General features: G+C 35.4%; 1 protein-coding gene across 3 annotated transcripts in view; it reads right to left on the bottom strand.

The window, feature by feature from the left end:
* LOC128219836 (tyrosine-protein kinase HTK16-like) overlaps positions 1 to 19,225 on the bottom strand; it is a 44,688-nt gene that overhangs the window by 7,048 nt on the left and 18,415 nt on the right. Inside the window, exons 7-17 of one of the 3 annotated variants that reach the window (XM_052927929.1) lie at positions 18,764 to 18,869; positions 17,982 to 18,049; positions 16,733 to 16,870; positions 13,310 to 13,439; positions 9,321 to 9,395; positions 8,685 to 8,851; positions 7,106 to 7,184; positions 5,488 to 5,588; positions 4,814 to 4,945; positions 3,279 to 3,464; positions 1,609 to 1,700 (exon numbers count right to left, since the gene is read on the bottom strand). In XM_052927929.1, coding sequence (XP_052783889.1) covers positions 1,609 to 1,700; positions 3,279 to 3,464; positions 4,814 to 4,945; positions 5,488 to 5,588; positions 7,106 to 7,184; positions 8,685 to 8,851; positions 9,321 to 9,395; positions 13,310 to 13,439; positions 16,733 to 16,870; positions 17,982 to 18,049; positions 18,764 to 18,869 — 1,274 coding nt within the window. Of the gene's footprint in view, positions 1 to 1,608; positions 1,701 to 1,732; positions 2,352 to 3,278; positions 3,465 to 4,813; positions 4,946 to 5,487; positions 5,589 to 7,105; positions 7,185 to 8,684; positions 8,852 to 9,320; positions 9,396 to 13,309; positions 13,440 to 16,732; positions 16,871 to 17,981; positions 18,050 to 18,763; positions 18,870 to 19,225 lie in introns of those variants that run through there. The other 2 variants (XM_052927930.1, XM_052927931.1) reach the window with 2 other exon arrangements.

Below are 19,225 nucleotides of genomic sequence, written 5' to 3'. Positions count from 1 at the left end.
TGTCAAGTTTGATGACCATACGTCCAGGAATTGTTGAGTTATCACTCGGACAACCTTTTATCGTTCAAAGTCACTGTTACCTTGACCTTTGGCCCAATGACCCCTAAAATCAATATGGGCCATTTACTGGTCAGGCCCAACCTCAAATTCAAGTTTGATGGCCATGGGTGCAGGCATTGTCGAGTTATCACTCAGACAACCTTTTACCATTCAAGGTCTTTGTGACCTTGACCTTTGACCCGATTACCCAAAAACAATAGGGGTCATCTACTGGTCAGGCCCAACCTCCAAGTCAAGTTTGAGGGCCATAGTTGCAGGCATTGTCGAGTAATGACACGGACAACCTTTAACCATTCAAGGTCACTGTGACCTTGACCTTTAGCCCGATGACCCCCAAAAACAATAGGGGTCATCTACTGGTCAGGCCCAACCTCCAAGTCAAGTTTGTGGGCCATGGGTGTAGGCATTGTCCAGTTATCACATGGACAACCTTTTACCATTCAAGGTCACTGTGACCTTGACCTTTGGCCCGATGACCCCCAAAAACAATAGGGTTCATCTACTGGTCAGGCCCAACCTCCAAGTCAATTGTGAGGGCCATGGGTGCAGGCATTGTTGAGTTATCACTCGGACAACCTTTTACCATTCAATGTCACTATGACCTTGATCTTTGACCCGATGAGCCCCAAAAACAATAGGGGTCAGCTACTGGTCAGACCCAACCTCCAAGTCAAGAATGAGGGCCAAGGGTGCAGGCATTGTCGAGTTATCACATGGACATTTTTTTTACCATTCAAGGTCACTGTGACCTTGACCTTTGGCCCGATGACCCCCCAAAACAATAGGGGTCATCTAATGGTCAGGCCCAACTTCCATATCAAGTTTGATGACCATAGGTCTAGGCATGGTTGAGTTATCACTCGGATAAGCTTAAAATTATTTTATCATTAAAGGTCACTGTGACCTTGACCTTTGACCCGATGAGCCCTAAAATCAATAGGGGTCATCTACTGGTCAGGCCCAACCTTCATGTCAAGTTTGATGACCATACGTCCAGGAATTGTTGAGTTATCACTCGGACAAGCTTTGGTCTACCGACGGACCGACCGACCGACCGACATACCGACATGCCTGTGCAAAGCAATATACCTCTCTTCTTCGAAGGGGGGCATAAATATGATGGAGGTAGAGTGTATCGGATGTCAGAGTGACAGTTAAACAAATGAGTGACTTTTAAACACTCGCAAAAGTTGTAATTCTTAATGATTAAGTCTAGCACTTAGTTTACGCAAATGCAGGTTGTATTCTTATGAATGTTAATGTGGTAGGGTAAGAAACTCTTCCAATGAAATTGTATGAATTGAATTCTCTTTCGATTCAATATGCAGTCATAGAGGGGATTGGTTACTAAATGAAGAAGATAACAAAGGCGTAAATTCATTGGGCTTTGATTCTAAATGGTCATCATTCTAAACCAATGAAACTGCCTCAATTATTCATGATTAAGATATTATCCTAGAGAAAGGTCACACTGTACTCCATGAAGCGGACTGTAAAGTGTACCCGGCAAATCTGATAATGATATAATAAACACAGAACTCAACGCACCACTTGATTGGCCAGCGACCCCCAGTGGTGGCCTTGTAATAGTCACTGTTTGAACCAACAGCCCGTGACAGCCCAAAGTCACTTATCTTTGCCTGAAATTAAATAAACTTCTAGACATACATGTATGGCCTTGTAATAGTCAATATTTGAACCAACAGCCCGCAACAGCCCGAAGTCACTTATCTTTGCCTGAAATTAAATAAACTTCTAGACATACATGTATGACCTTGTAATAATCAATGTTTGAACCAACAGCCCGCAACAGCCCAAAGTCACTTATCTTTGCCTGAAATTAAATAAACTGCTAGACATACATGTATGGCCTTGTAATAGTCACTGTTTGAACCAACAGCCCGCGACAGCCCAAAGTCACTAATCTTTGCCTGAAATTACATACATGTATGGCCTTGTAATAGTCAATGTTTGAACCAACAGCCCGCAACAGCCCGAAGTCACTTATCTTTGCCTGAAATTAAATAAACTTCTAGACATACATGTATGGCCTTGTAATAATCAATGTTTGAACCAACAGCCCGCAACAGCCCAAAGTCACTTATCTTTGCCTGAAATTAAATAAACTGCTAGACATACATGTATGGCCTTGTAATAGTCACTGTTTGAACCAACAGCCCGCGACAGCCCAAAGTCACTTATCTTTGCCTGAAATTACATACGTGTATGGCCTTGTAATAGTCAATGTTTGAACCAACAGCCCGCGACACCCCAAAGTCACTTATCTTTGCCTGAAATAAAATAAAATTGCTAGACATTTGTGTCTGGTAATGTAAAAGTCACTGTTTGAACCAACAGTCCGCGACAACCCAAAGTCACTTATCTTCGTCTGAAATTAAATCAATTGCTAGATATGTGCATATGACAATGTACTGTAAAGACCTCAAGTCAATTTTAAGGTTTCATTAGTGGTCACTTAATCTAAAGCTAAAGACCTTTAAAAGTATTCAATATCAGTCTTATCATTACCTCATTCATTCCACCAGTAAATATTTTTACGATCCACTCAAAACACTCAGATTCTACTTTTAATTTCTATTTACCCATAGTTTAAACTTATTTGTTTTATGATTGTGAAACAAGTTCACATTATATTTTTCACTCTTGTTGACTTGTCTTGCCTTGTGACCACAAAGCAATCTCACATGCGCCCAAGCCGGGACTTGAACCAATAGTGCCTAAGTGAGAAGCTGTGCGCTAACCACTGCACTAACCGGAAAACCTAACTTTATTTCGATCTAAGTTGGTCTGTTTGTTGTGTTTGTATTTGTGTTTGTGGTATTTATACATTTGTGTCTCTAGATGCTTTAAACAGAATTTATTTTTGAATGTTAGGCTACTAGTCTTAACCCTGTAGTTTTCATTGTTTAATGAATTGAAACAGGGTATTCAAGGTATCGACAAATATGAACAATGCTAAAAATAGCCAGAAGGAAAAATCGCCAGAATTACACCAGGACTGACCAAATCTAATTATATCTCAATATTAGATCTAATATTATTACTATAGCTGGTATTTTTTCAAGATAATAAAAGTAAACTTGAAAATACCTTTTGTTCGAATAACATTATATTATTTTTTATATACATACCCCTATCAACTACCTTATTACAATCATTATTCAAACAAAATCATTTGGTGGTAATCCTTCGTATACCCTTTTCTCATTCTGCAGTAGAATATTCCTGGCGGCCAGGTCGCGGTGCACCATTTTCTGTTGTTCCAGGTATGTCATGCCAAGTGCGATCTGGGCCGCCCATAGGTACAAGTTGTCCTTGTTGATCTTGTCATGGTGGTCCAGCAGATAGTCCAACATGGAACCCTTCTCAATAAACTCCTCAACCTTTAAGATGAAAAACAATCAAACAAGCTCTTAGTATTAAAACCAAAATTTTTCAGTATTCAATAATAATCAAATATCAGGGCTTTTTCTGCCCATTTTGGGAAAAAGACCCAAGACATTTTGGGAAATTTTGCGTCGTGAAAATGCCGAAATTGGGAAAGTTTACAGTTAAAAGTAAAAGCTGTATAGTCTCCTGCGAATTTGGGAATGATTTAATATTAGTTCATTTTAAAAAAACACAAATATCTATTGCAATAAATCATAACAGATAATATTTCATACTGATCTCTGAATGTGATGAAAATTAATGATTTCCGAGTTCAATTAGCAAAGAAACTTTACATCACATATTTTATTAGGATGTTGAAAATGAACCAGAACAGGTAAAAAGACTTCCTAAAAAAAATAATATCTTATATTTTGCTTTGGGAATGGGTCGGACCCGTGGGTACTATAGAAAAAGCCCTGAATATAATCAAAAAGATTTCTTATCCTTATCCTTAGACATGCCTCAGTGATTCCATTTGGTCTATCAGCTAATTTTTATTTAAATAGTCTAATCAAAACACTCAGATTCTATCTTAAATTAAAGTTAAATCTAATTTGCTTTTTGAATGCAGACACAGATTCATCATGTTCACCTATACATGTGTTTGTATACCCTCAATTCTAACGTTTTTATTCTACAATATTTGGCCGAGGAGTAAGCCTACAGAATTAAAATATAATAACTACAAAATGCACATTGGTTTATAAGAGCTTAGGGTTACTACCATGATGTAACAAGCGGTATCAATTTGTAGTGGTTTGGCACCCTATAGATAGGCAAATATATTCTCCCATCCAAGATAAATAATTCCAAATATTTTGCCATGCTGGAAATCCTTATCTTGCCCACGGGCAAAATAAACAAGTACCCATATGTAAAAAATAAATTAAAATATATTTTGTTTAATTGAGGTTTGAGAAAAAGCCATGACGATCGTGTAAGATAGGTTCATCCAAACCCTCACACAGGGTGTTCTGCCAAAACTGGGTAAATGTCATTTTCCCAAAACACCCCTTACTCAGGTTGGGATGAATCTTACACCCTCTGCCATGAAAGATACTAATAATCTTGTCCACCAGGTACAATCTCAAGGGTGTGACACTCTGTATCATTTCCATTAAAAAAGGGTCGAACTCCCTTTATCCGTGCCATTATGCCAAGTTTTGCTCATTTTGGTAACAATTTCCTAATATTTATTTCAAAAGGTTTAGTAATGATTTAAAACGGATGCATTATTTATGGTATGGCTAAGTAAACGCCCACACATTGCCCCATGTAAACGCTTTGGTTAAAAACATACCAGTAGAAGTTCATGGTTGTCAGTCTCAGAGATGCCGATAAAATTAACGATACATTCATGCTTCAACTGCTGCATGGTGCGAGCCTCCTTCAAGAAATCTTCCTGGTTGTTTATAGATGTCTTGTGAAACACCTGAAAAAAAAAAAACAGGACAAGATTGACACATTTGAGCAAAATAGGTTCAATGCACATGTCAGCTGTGCTCATGTGATGTCATATATAGTCGAACCCCATTGGCTCAAACTCACTTGGCTCGATTTCTTTGTTGGCTCAAACTGAATGTAAAGGACTGACAACTGTTGGCTCGAACTGAATGTAAATGACTGATTTCAACTGAACGTAGGTATTCCCGCTTGGCTCCAAGTTTTCGAGGTTTTTTGCCGGTCCCTTGGAGTTCAAGCCAACGGGGTTGGACTGTAGTTTGCATCTGATCCTTGCACAAGTACAAAATTTCAAATTGAGAGATTGATTTTAGTCATATTAATTTAATCATTAATCATTTGTCAGTTGTTATTTATTCAAAATGAGAGGCTAAATTCCTCCGTAAATCATATGTTAACTTTTAACTTTGTTAAATTAGTTAACAAAAAAATAGAATTTTTTTTGGTCCCTAGAGCAATTAGATATACGGAAATCCTCAACTTTGCGGAAGAATCACATCCCGGTATTATTACCTTTATTGCTACTTCAGTTTTCTCCTTCTTCCCCTTGTCATTCTTGTAAGTGTAGACACCTTTCTCAACAGAACCAAACTCTCCCTGACCAATCTCTTTGCCTGAAGGCGAAAACATAAGTGAATGCGACATTGAAGACAAAACAATGGCTTTATAAGGTAATGGAAAATAATTCAGGAAATATTTAAGCCATATCTAGGTATTGGATAGATGAGGTCAATTTCTTAAAGTCAGGCACTAGGTCGGGCTGTATTTATAAGACATCTTTAAGTTATTTCCTAACTTAAGTCATTATCTTACTTGTCATATGATATATCTGCTTGATTACTACTGCAATACTGTAAATAATTGAAAATGCATGTCTGTATGTCTTTTCTTTTTATTGGGCAATGGACATTTTAGGAATTCAAGTTAAGTTAAGAAATTACTTAAGATGTGTTATGAACACCTTAGTGAATTTCAAAGACATATCCCTAAACCAGTATCTATCTTGTTATGAATGAGTGTTTACATTGTTTAATTATCACATTAGAAATCATTATTATAATGATAATAATACTAGAAAAATATTTGAAAATTTATAGTAATTGTCTGAGACATAATTTCCTTAAAACCTGATTTATTTGGTCATTAAAATAAGAATAATGCATATTAACATATATCATACCAAACAAAAAAGTGTGCTCAGCATGATTCTGTTAGACAAGAAATTGGGGCTCGGTTTAATAAATATGAACGGGGGCAAGCAGAAAAGGGACTCATAATAAGTACTTGTTAATGGGGGAAAATGAGGTCATAGTTAGCTGTGCCTGCAAGCCTAACGATGGTACCCATGGAGTGACATGAATCGAGGTCAAAAAACATTATAATTTTTAATTTTTATATTAATATATCTGACACAATGCTAAAATCAGTCAATTCAAACAATTCATGTAACATCCCTTTCAGCTTGTTGCAGTTCATATGGCCCCAATTCCTTGAAAATTCTTACCGGGTAAGCATAACAGGCTTAAAGGGGCTAGACACCAGATGGTCCCAAAATAGGCAAATACATTATTTCCACAGGATAAGCCAAGAATTGCCAATACGAGCTAGTATGAGGCCAATTATAAATACATCAATTTACATGGCTATTTCTAAATTAACTGGGATTTACGCAGTAGATAAGCCCTGTAAATTTCAAATTTAAAAGATATGCAAAAACTGTAAAAGATACATATGCATTGTAAGTGATGTGATGCATCGGTAAGTAAGGTTTGATGTGTTTTACACAACAATATCAATTTAATGCAAGTTTTTGACAATTTTCTTTGGTTCTTACATTTGTATCATCTGGTGTCTAGCCCCTTTAAGTATCTTATTTCATATATACTCAAATTTAAACTACTGATACTTGTAAAATTTGTCACTGACAACATAAAAAATTGTTAATCATGATTTATCTTTCTTATATAACTTCTTTTAAGTGTCTATAAACTCTTTAAAATGAGAATATAACAAAAAGAAAATACTTAAATCAAAATTATAGTATTCCTACAGCTTGATTCTGTTACTAAATATCTGGGACTAAAGAATATTTGAGAAACTGGGGCATGTTTTTAAAACTTTAATTCAGTACCTCTTTTTAGGCTTTTAAAATCAATGCGTTTCAATTCTACCACTGAGAGTCTACTGGCAGCAGGAGGCTGGGGAGGGGGCTGCAAAACAAGACAGAACAAGGCAGGGTATAGTGGCAAGATACAGGAACCATCACATTATAAAGATTTATGAAGATATTGAAAATCACTCTTAATCATAATCGATCATTGAAAATAATTAATTAAGCCATTTTGATCATTTTTTCATTATGTTATTGAAATCATAAGTTTATACAAATGTTTAAACAAAAGTGTGAAAGAATAACAAAATGAATTTAATGTAGTCAACAATAAACATAAAAGCAAATTTTTATGCTGTATTTTTGTTACTAGTAATTGAAAATACACTTCAATGATAGCCTTGTTTTTTTTGCAAAATATAAAAATAATTCATGCTAAAATCATAAGATCATATTATTCTTCCATATTTTTTTTATTTCAAAAACACAACCACACCACATAACAATTATGCAATTTATTATTGATGGCCTCAACCATAAACGGTCAATTTTTTTTATTATCCTCGATAATTGTTTTATCACTAGATTTATGTAACCTGAAATCTAGTAGTGGAAAAAAGTATCTGTACATAAAAAGATATTTATCCAAAAACGATCATAAGTTACTTCAATGCTGAAAACAAATGGTACATCTCAAGTATTAAATATCAATGTAGTTCTGAGAGGAACCTTGCCATAAACAAAATCAAATCATTAAAAAAGCTGTTGTTTTCTGGTGTTATTAAAGAACCAATACCGGGATGTTTATGCATGCATGTAACTCAACTCTGCTTTCATATAATCACACAAACACCAATGCAAGAATACAAACACTCAAGCTTTTTTTCAGTAAAAAAGGGCATAACTCAACAGTTATTAAAAACAGAGTAAATTGCCCTGTTGTACATACATGTTTGAATATTGTCTCTCCCAACAATCTCGTTCGGATATCTAGTTATGGCTGTTAGCTAAGTCTCTTTACCACATGAGAAGGCACAGAAAATATTTCATTATAATTATGCTGTTCTCCTTTACTCTTATGTCTTACTGTTATGTTATCATTCAGTCTTAAAAGATAAGAAGATTACTGTCATGAAGTGACAGATGCCCCAGAGGTGGCAGACAGATTAATGAAATATGTCTTCATTCTGGAAGAGCACACATACAGAACCCATTGATTGTTGACATGTGGGGGAGCGATGAACTAAGAGGTAGGGACCTGGGACTTGCACACGTCAATGCAAATATGCATTGAGTGTGCCTCTTAAGTGTGACCTTGACCATAACCTCTAAGTGTGACTTTGACCCTAACCTCTTTGTATGACATTGACCCTAACCTCTAAGTGTGACCTTGAACTTTGGGTAGGGAAATGGGTATTGCCCTACAGTCCTGACACAAAAAAAAGGAAAGATGGATACACCGTGCGATTTCGATATGAACCTCCCTTAGTTGCATAATTACTGACATCTTTAAAAGTCTTAGTTAGATCCAACAACTGCACCAAAATATATAATATTTAAAGGCAGCCTTACAGGTAAAACACATGCATAATCAACCTACATGGTTAGGTGGTGGGGGAGGAGTCTTCAACTTTGGAGAAGTTGGCGGGGTTCTGGCCTGCTGCTGTGAGGTCCTCTTCACTGATTGGCTGTACTCGGCATCACCAGCACTGGGTGGGCGAGGCGTCATGTCATCAGGGCGCGGTGGCAAGGCTGGGGTACTGAGCACTGAAAGATAGATCCTTTAAAATGGTATTTCAGTCCTATGTGCTTATACATGGCACCTTAATCTATTAGTCTTAGAATTAAGTTAATTTTGCAGACAGTTTTAAATTTACATGAATCTCTTGAGCTTTTGATGGGCAAATACGCATCCCTTTAAAGAGGCGAAGTTAGAGTGACCCTGGTTGGGCTTGAACCAACTTTTGGTGAGAGGCAGACACATTTACTTCACCACTCTAGTAACCTTTCAATAATTATATTCAACAATTGCCAGTGTCATTTTGATTTGGTAAAAGGATAAAGAGAAACAGAATCATACAAAAAGGCTTGACACGAAGACGCATTTAAAATTGTTTCGTCTCAATATGAACAAGGAATGTTTCCAAGTTAGATTTGATAGTATTTATATTTCAGTTACAATTTAAGAAATGCTCGAATCTATACAGGGTACAAAATAAAATGGTCAAGACTTTACTAGGAAACTGTTGGTGGTTTGATTCCTGAAGGTTGAAGTACTCGTCATCTTTGGATATCTGTATTAACTCCATGGCTGGAATAAGAAATAAAGAATGGTAATTTCAATTCCATTTATTCATGCAATATATCAGGGCTGGTATACGTCATTTACTAACTTCAGTCAGTTTCCTTTGGTAAGTATCACTTACTACATAATAACTTAATAATATCTGAAATATTTTATTTTCATACATTTGATGATTGTTACTTTATATTAAATTCACATATACTTTTCTTTTAATTTGATCATGATAATTTGAGAAAATTGACTAAAGTTAAGAAATGACTTAAAGGGATTGTACACCAGATTGGCACCAAAAAAGATTTTTTTCTGTAACGAATCTCAGGACAATGATCTAATAGAATGTGTTACGCTTTGATATCATAATTGTAAAAAAAGGACCAAAATGTAAAAAAAAAAAATTGTGTCGGAGACCAGGTTCGAACCCGTGTCACCAAAATTGCAGTCCAGCGTCGTATCCACTGAGCTACGATGGCTTACTCTAATTGGGTGATATAATTAAGCTATACACCTACCTCGGTAATATCATGTGATAACACTGACTAGCCAATCTTGTATAAGGAATGAATTCTACCTGGTAGACATACCCAGTATTCTTTTTTAATGGAAAAATACGAAATAACTGCTAAACTTAAAAATTGTAAACTATGTGGTACTTCAGTTAGTAAGTTTCAATGCGTTGTACACATCGATGCCAAGTTTATGTCAGTTTTCGACAATTTTCTTTTTTTTCCGCTATTTTATCATAAGGAGTACCGCCCCTTTAAGATGTTTTATAATCACTGGCCCAGTCACATAGTTTTATATCACCAATATTGATTAAGACTTTATGAATTGAAACAAAAACATATGAAACAATTATATGCAAAATTAATGTTCATTAAGGATATCAGAAAATGTGTAAAAACTCACAGAAGAAGTCAAGCCAAGTTAAGATAAAATGGAAACAAAAATAATATTATGATTTCAATATTTCTCACAGGATAGCCAGCAATATGTAATCCACGGTTAGAACATGATATTTAAAGGGACTAGACACCAAAATACAGTATCCAAAGCAAGCCTAGAACTGTCAATATGATCTGGTATGAGGGCGATAATACAACATTTGATGTGATTTAGAACTGTCAATATGATCTGGTATGAGGGCGATAATACAACAGTTGATGTGATTTAGAACTGTCAATATGATCTAGCATGAGGGCGATAATACAACAGTTGATGTGATTTAGAACTGTCAATATGATCTGGTATGAGGGCGATAATACAACAGTTGATGTGATTTAGAACTGTCAATATGATCTAGCATGAGGGCGATAAAACAACAGTTGATGTGATTTAGAACTGTCAATATGATCTGGTATGAGGGCGATAATACAACAGTTGATGTGATTTAGAACTGTCAATATGATCTGGTATGAGGGCGATAATACAACAGTTGATGTGATTTAGAACTGTCAATATGATCTGGTATGAGGGCGATAATACAACAGTTGATGTCACTGATTAAGAACATTTTGTGGCTGTTGCAGCTGAGTTTACCCGTTTTAAAATAACCCATAATGATTTCCCAGTTTATAGTGTGTTTATTAAGCATGTGAAATGCAAGAATAATAGATCAGATAAATATACTGACGCAACTTCAAATTTTACTGGGATTTATATGGTAGACAGACACAGTAAATTTCAAATTTGAAAAATAGGTAAAAATTGCAAAGATACAATTGTGTTGTAAGCGATGTGATACATAAGTAAGTTTCAATATGTGTTGTTCACAACAATATCAAGTTTAAGATTATTTTTCTTATTTTGAAATGAAATCATGATCTTGTGTCTTAAGTCCCTTTAAAAGGTTTCTTACATTAAAACTGCAGATTGTTTTAAAATTACTAAATTTTAGACTTTTTCAATGAAGTTAAAAATCAGGATTCTGATAATTTTTTAGATGTGCAAACAATCCTAAGGATAACATGTGGACAATTTCTGATGTTTTATACAAATGGCTGCTGAGTTAAAAATGCCGAAGATTTTAAACTGATTAATTCTTTGGTTTGTTCAAAGTTAGCCCAAATGTTTACTGATTGGTCAATACTGATACAGCTGTGAATAACCATTGACCAAATGTTTTAGATGTGCAAACAAACCTAATGAAAACATGTGGACAATTTATGATGTTTTATACAAATAGTTGCCGAGTTAAAAAACCTAAGATTTTTAAACTGGTAAATTCTTTGGTTTGATCAAAATTAGTCATAATGCTTACTGATTGGTCAATACTGATTTTTAAAGCTGCACTCTCACAGATTTACCGTTTTGACAACTTTGTTTACTTTTTGTCTTGGAAGGAGCAATTTCAGGGTAAATATCTGCAAACCAGTGATATAAGACTGCTGATAAATGATCAGATTGCAGAAGTTCATATTTCCATTCAAAAATTAATGTTTTATGACTAACGGTTTTCTCATCCATGTACTTGGCCCGAGATTCACAAAATACTAGTAATAATTCAGAAACTAAATCATTACCGGTACTTTTTTTACCCCTTTACAGCCTTAAGCAAGGTGGAAAATATATATTCTTACTTTGTAAGAATCTTATTCTCACTTTTGTGTTTTAATAAGATTTTGTTTAATATTCAAATTGAAAAATGTTTTATAGCAAGAAATGAACTTCAGTAATACTTTTCTTAAAACTGCACTGTCACAGATTTACCGTTTTAACAATTTTATATATTTTTTGTCTTGGAATGGGCCAATTTTTGCGTAAATGTGAAGAAACCAGTGACACAAGACTACTGATAAAAAAATCAGACAGCAGTTTTTCATATTTACGTTCCAAATTTCATTGGTATGGCTAACCATTTTCGGTATGTTCCCAAACAATTTATATATGTTATATTGTGAGTTATCTTGTATAATTGAAATGAAGACATTGGTGCCAAAATTAGCTGATTCTGAGACAAAAACTAAAAAAAAACCTGTCAATACTATCAATCTGTAAGAGCGCTGCTTTGAGAGCTTTTCTGAAGTGTTTTAAACATATTCTACGACCTTATTATTACAGATGACTTTTCTTTCAAAGATATGAAGTCATCAGAAACTGAGATAACCAGAATTAATTTCCTATTCATTTTTAACATGTCATTGAGGACTTTAATAATGTACTTAGTGAAGTAGGTACTTAAGAATCTTCTGTTAACTGCGAACGTCGTCCAAATAATTGTATGTTGTTGGATTTTTTTTATGATTTTTGATATGGCAAATCCTTCATGTACAAATTGTTTTGTACGAAAAGTGGATAGTTGTTCCAATCAGGATTCCGGGTTAAAGCATATTGCGTCTATAGAATATCATAAAAACAAGAAATATTACCAGATAATGTTATTTTATATTAGTTCCGTACACATAAAATAAATATCCAACCAATAATTATGAGTTTGACGGGGTTTTCTTCATTGCATTCTGTCAATACATAACGATATATACATGAAGGGCACCTGCAAGGCTGCAGTTTACAATTTTACAACAATCGGAACATTTTGGCCATGGCCAAGTTGTTACGTTGTATTTACAAGGTCTATCTCGAAGCTTGTCAGAGGTGGCCGAGTTTTAATTACGATTGGGTCGAGTTGTTCCGCCTGGTATAATTGTTGTCTGTGTCAGTCTACTTTCGTTGTTTTTGAAAGGTAAATAGTGTGTTTTAATGCATTAAATGCTTGTTTTGTGCAAAAAAGCTTTGCACTTCCATGGTAAAATATGAATGCAAACCTTTATTATCCATTCCAGCATAAAAATATTTCACTTGATACAATTTCATTATTTTTCAAACACCCCCGGTTTTTGCACAAACCCGTTTAGATGTTAGGGATTGGAAGAATCCCATATAACACGTCTATTATTTTAGACTACTGTGAACGGAGAACCTACCAGGATTTACTGAGAGACGCAAGACACATGGCAGGCCGTTGGCATGGTAACTGTAATACTGGATCACATGATCTAATTGCTTATAGTATGGTCCGTCGTCGATGTAGTACACCAACCTGTCCCTGTAGTGCTGTAAAGTTAAAAGTTTATTGTACATAAGGCCTCTGGCCCATACACAAACACAATAGCATACATATTTCAAACAATCATGATAGAATAGTGAAACAGTAAGGGTCAGATAGGTGAGAAATTTCAGTAAAGCTAATAAACAGTAATTGATTGATTCTGATTTCACTGTAGATTAACACATACTGCAGATTTCACAAATAGGGTAAAGAGGTTGGGATATTAAAACAAACAAAAAACACAATAAAATTGCATCTTAATATTCTTCTCAAAACATTTGGAATTATTGAAAATTTTATCTCTCAATAAGAAAAAAATATAGTGGGTGAAAAAAAATTGGCATAAAAAGTTAATTGGGTCGGGTTCAAAAAAGTAAGGTAGGTTCTGAAACCGGATAACCACTTTATATGCTACACTTTACTTATCTATGAAAAGTCTCAGTCTCTTGAGCATTGAATTATTCTTTTGGTATAAACCAAGTAAGAAAACATGAATTGTAAGACACTTCCTTGTTGATTGCATTAAACGTTTCCTGCTTTTTGAAATCTAGCTTGATCACCAGTTATTTATAACACATGCACTTCTGTAGCTGCTTCCTCTTGGGTTCTTGCACAAGTCTTAAATGGACTCCCTGGCTTTAGTGCAAAAGTCTTAAATGGACTCCCTGGCTTTAGTGCAAAAGTCTTAAATGGACTCCCTGGCTTTAGTGCAAAAGTCTTAAATGGACTCCCTGGCTTTAGTGCAAAAGTCTTAAATGGACTCCCTGGCTTTAGTGCAAAAGTCTTTAATGGACTCCCTGGCTTTAGTGCAAAAGTCTTAAATGGACTCCCTGGCTTTAGTGTACAAGTCTTAAAGTGACTTACACACATTTTTGCACAAAGCTTAGAGTGACTCCCTGGCTTTAGTGCAAAAGTCTTAAATGGACTCCCTGGCTTTAGTGCAAAAGTCTTAAATGGACTCCCTGGCTTTAGTGTACAAGTCTTAAAGTGACTTACACACCCTTTGCACAAAGCTTAGAGTGACTCCCTCACTTCAGTGCACAAGTCTTAAAGTGACTCCCTCACTTAAGTGCACAAATCTTAAAGTGACTTACTCGCATTTTTGCACAAAGCTTAGAGGGACTCCCTCCCTTTAGTGCACAAGTCTTAAAGTGACTTACTCGCATTTTTGCACAAAGCTTAGAGGGACCATCTCCCTTTAGTGCACAAGTCTTAAAGGAACTTACTCGCATTTTTGCACAAAGCTTAGAGGGACTCCCTCCCTTTAGTGCACAAATCTTAAAGTGACTTACTCGCATTTTTGCACAAAGCTTAGAGGGACCACCTCCCTTTAGTGCACAAGTCTTAAAGTGACTTACTCGCATTTTTGCACAAAGCTTAGAGGGACCACCTCCCTTTAGTGCACAAGTCTTAAAGGGGCTTACTCGCATTTTTACACAAAGCTTAGAGGGACCACCTCCCTTTAGTGCACAAGTCTTAAAGGGGCTTACTCGCATTTTTGCGCAAAGCTTAGAGGGTCCAACTCCCTTTAGTGCACAAGTCTTAAAGGAACTTACTCGCATTTTGCACAAAGCTTAGAGGGACCACCTCCCTTTAGTGCACAAGTCTTAAAGGAACTTACTCGCATTTTGCACAAAGCTTAGAGGGACCACCTCCCTTTAGTGCACAAGTCTTAAAGGAACTTAATCGCATTTTTGCACAAAGCTTAGAGGGACCACCTCCCTTTAGTGCACAAGTCTTAAAGGAACTTACTCGCATTTTTGCACAAAGCTTAGAGAGACCACCTCCCTTTAGTGCACAAGTCTTTAAGGGACTTACTCACATTTTTGCACAAAACTTAGAGGGACCACCTCCCTTTAGTGCACAAGTCTTTAAGGGACTCCCTCACTTAAGTGCACAATTCGTAAAGGGACTTCCTCCCTTTAGTGCACAAGTCTTAAAGGGACTCCCTCCCTTTAGTGCACAAGTCTCAAAGTGACTCACTCGCTTTAGTGCACAAATCTTAAAGTGACTCACTCGCTTTAGTGCACAAATCTTAAAGTGACTCACTCGCTCTAGTGCACAAATCTTAAAGTGACTCACTCGCTTTAGTGCACAAGTCTTTAAAGTGACTCACTTGCTTTAGTGCACAAATCTTAAAGTGACTCACTCGCTTTAGTGCACAAATCTTAAAGTGACTCACTCACTTTAGTGCACAAGTCTTAAAGTGACTCACTCGCTTAAGTGCACAAGTCTTAAAGTGACTCACTTGTTTTAGTGCACAAATCTTAAAGTGACTCACTCGCTTTAGTGCACAAGTCTTTAAAGTGACTCACTCGCTTAAGTGCACAAGTCTTAAAGTGACTCACTCGCTTAAGTGCACAAGTCTTAAAGTGACTCACTTGCCTTAGTGCACAAGTCTTTAAAGTGACTCACTCGCTTTAGTGCACAAGTCTTAAAGTGACTCACTCGCTTAAGTGCACAAGTCTTAAAGTGACTCACTAGCTTTAGTGCACAAGTCTTTAAAGTGACTCACTCGCTTTAGTGCACAAGTCTTAAAGTGACTCACTAGCTTTAGTGCACAAGTCTTTAAAGTGACTCACTCGCTTTAGTGTACAAGTCTTTAAAGTGACTCACTCGCTTTAGTGCACAAGTCTTAAATGAACTTATTTGCACTTTTGCATAAGTCTTAAAGGAACTCTCTCACATTCTTGCACAAGTCTTAAAGTGACTCACTCACTTTATTGCACAAGTCTTTAAGGAACTCCCTCAATTTATCGCACAAGTCTTAAAGGAACTCACTTGCATATTATTTATTGGCAATGACTTTTTTTAAACTTTGTTGAAAATAACTTATTTAAAAAAAAAATTCAGTAAACAGCAACTGCCATCTTTTAGTTTAAACAAAATTTGGTTAAATCAGGCCTAAACTGACACAATTTAAATAGCTTTACTAAGGCATTTCAGCAACAAAAAAGAATTGTCTGTCAAATGTTTAAATAATAATTAACAAGAACCTCTAATTTGAACTTTTGAAGATGTTTCAACACTAAAAAAAGCCTTCAGACAACAAGTCCCTTTAAAATTAACTTTGCTGAGTTACAACATGTTTTATCTATTATGTATACTCCCGATCTAATTCTGTAGCTATTCTGTTTAATTCCCATTGATCAGGTCTGATAAAATAGTACAATATTGTTACTTTTTTCTTGTTATGAATGACAATATTGTGAAAAAGAGCAACAAAACCCTTTTTTGGTGATTTCTATTTCTGCGTAATGGATATAACTACAATGATATTAAACAAGCATGATTATACCTTTGTTTTGATTTGGTAGTTGAAGACTTTCTGCTCATGACAAAGTGTTAGCACCTGCCAGTCTGGGTTCTTTTTGCTGCTCCGCACGAGAAACAGGCCCTCTCGCAAACCCTTCAGTTCCAAAATCTTCTGTGCACCCTGGGTTGAAATATACAGCAACATTAGACTCACTTTCAATCTCAATCTCCTTTCTAAACATACACATGTAACTGCAATTCCACCATTACAGTAAATGTCCAATGTGAGTGGTGGTTTATTTTCATGAAAATCTAGCAACAGCACCACTTAGTGGATGAAAACACACCCACATTTATAACGGATTGAATAATAAAAGTGTGTGTGTATACGAAGTGATATGTGATAAATGCTACGTGGAAGGCAATATTTTGCTTCACATGATAACTTAAAACAAAGATAACTTTTCTTTTTCTTCACCATTTTAAATGAAACAAATGGCAGTCCATGCCACTCAAAGACCCCCGCCTTCGTTTGATTTGGTGATTAGTTTCCTCGAAGACTTCAACAAACTTGTTTCCAAAATAATGTTTTTACATTGCTCCATCAGGCAGTGGATTTGTGAAAAGGGATGTCGAAGTGTTTTAAGAAACTAATCAGGTCAAATCTGATTTCATTTTTAAACCATAAATTTCAAGACCAATCAACCTAAAATAGACGAGCGGAAAGATATAAAAAAAAAGCTACTACAATCTATATTTAATGGTACAGGAAATGGTTTTGATCATGCTCTGTGGTGAATAACCATATATTGTCTACAGTAAAAGGAGCTGCATACCTGACCTTTATTAGGCCAGAGTTAGAGAACTTGTGGCTCACTTTTGTGTTGTCATTACCATATCTCATGTAATTATCTTTATCTGCAGCCAAGTGATGGACGACGTTGAATTTTTGTATGGGGACACTGCCACCAAACCCACTGGGTGATTGCGAAATGACTTCTTAACTTATTGAGTACACAAGACCAATTTTAGTAATTTCTATAATTAAATTGTGATATCTCTCATGAGACTTAAGCAATATGGATAGTTAAAGAATTGCAAAGATATTATGCAAATTCTGACCAAATATTGTGATGATTGGAAAAAGGATTCTGAAGTTAATGAGCAGAGAAAATACTGGACGCTGCTCCCCGCCCATACCCCGCAAGTAAAACCATAAAATGTCCCCTTTTTCTAAAACAGAGTATAAAAGGATATGCTCAGGGTCCATATTGACAAAATACAAGGCTTACCACTCTGTCAATCTCTGGATGGAACCAATCTTTCTTGTGTGTGACTATATTTGAGGGTTCAAATTTGTCTGAAAGTTAAACATTTGGCTCTTTACTTACTCGTAATATTTGAGGTATAAGATTACAGTTTGCATACAACAATGGTGAATTCTCTAAAAGGCACTTGTAAGCTTTATCAAGGTTAAAGCTGCACTCTTACAGATATACCCTTTTGACAACTTCTTTTATTTTATCTAAGAGAGAGCAAATTATTGTGTAAATACCAGCAAACCAACGATAAAAAATTACTGACAAAAGATCAGATTGCAGATTTTCATATTTCTGTTCGAAAAATTATGTTTCATTGCTAATAAAACGTTACTAACGGTTTAAGAAAGATGCATTAAACATCAATTTTTGAACTTAAAAACGAACAATTTTTTAATGTAAAAATCTGCGATCTAATTTCTGTCAGCAGTCTTATTTAACTGGTGTTCATGCTTTTTCGCAAAAATTGGCACATTCCAAGACAAAAAGTTATCTAAACTTTCAATCTGTGAGAGTGGAGCTTTAACACAGATTTAGATGGCAGTATTTAACTGTCCTAATATTTGAGCTAATAACTCATATTCACATTGGTCTTAAATATCATGTTGACAAATATTCGGACCTGGTTTCATTGTATTCATGACACCTAAAAAAGCTTTAATGTAATATATTGTTAACAACACCAAACTTGAAAAAACAAGAGACATTTTTATCAATCTTTTTAAATAAATATATAAAGGTACTTATAAAAGTACCTAATTCGTCGAAACAATGTTTGTGTTCGTAGTTTTCCGTCAAATCGAGAGGTGTGACCCCATCGTCAGCCCTTGCGAAGTATGGTGAATGAAAGTCCAGTAATATCTGCAACATAAACATTTTTTAAAAATCCTTAAAAGTTTTTCTTTCAAAGTATGACTAGTATTAAGAATCAGACGCCAGCAATTAAACAGATCAATGATAGATTGATAATAAAATATTTTCATGTATGTAGAAACATTTTCAATTTTAGAATCAAAAGTAACAAGAGATGTTTGTCAAACATTATGCCCCCCTGATGGCCATGTTGTCAGGATTATTTGGACAATTAAATGAAATATGCATGGACTGAAATGACAGCTGATATGTCATTGACATTGGATGCCTTTGAGGCAGTTTTAAAATTATGACCATTCAAAGTGTAGGATATTATGTACAGTTTTTAATCATGTTCGGATGAT

The sequence above is a fragment of the Mya arenaria genome, chromosome 15 (assembly GCF_026914265.1).
Source record: "Mya arenaria isolate MELC-2E11 chromosome 15, ASM2691426v1".
In the NCBI taxonomy this organism is placed as follows: domain Eukaryota; kingdom Metazoa; phylum Mollusca; class Bivalvia; order Myida; family Myidae; genus Mya; species Mya arenaria.
Note: the sequence above shows the minus strand (reverse complement) of the source record. Positions and strands in the feature narration are given on the sequence as shown.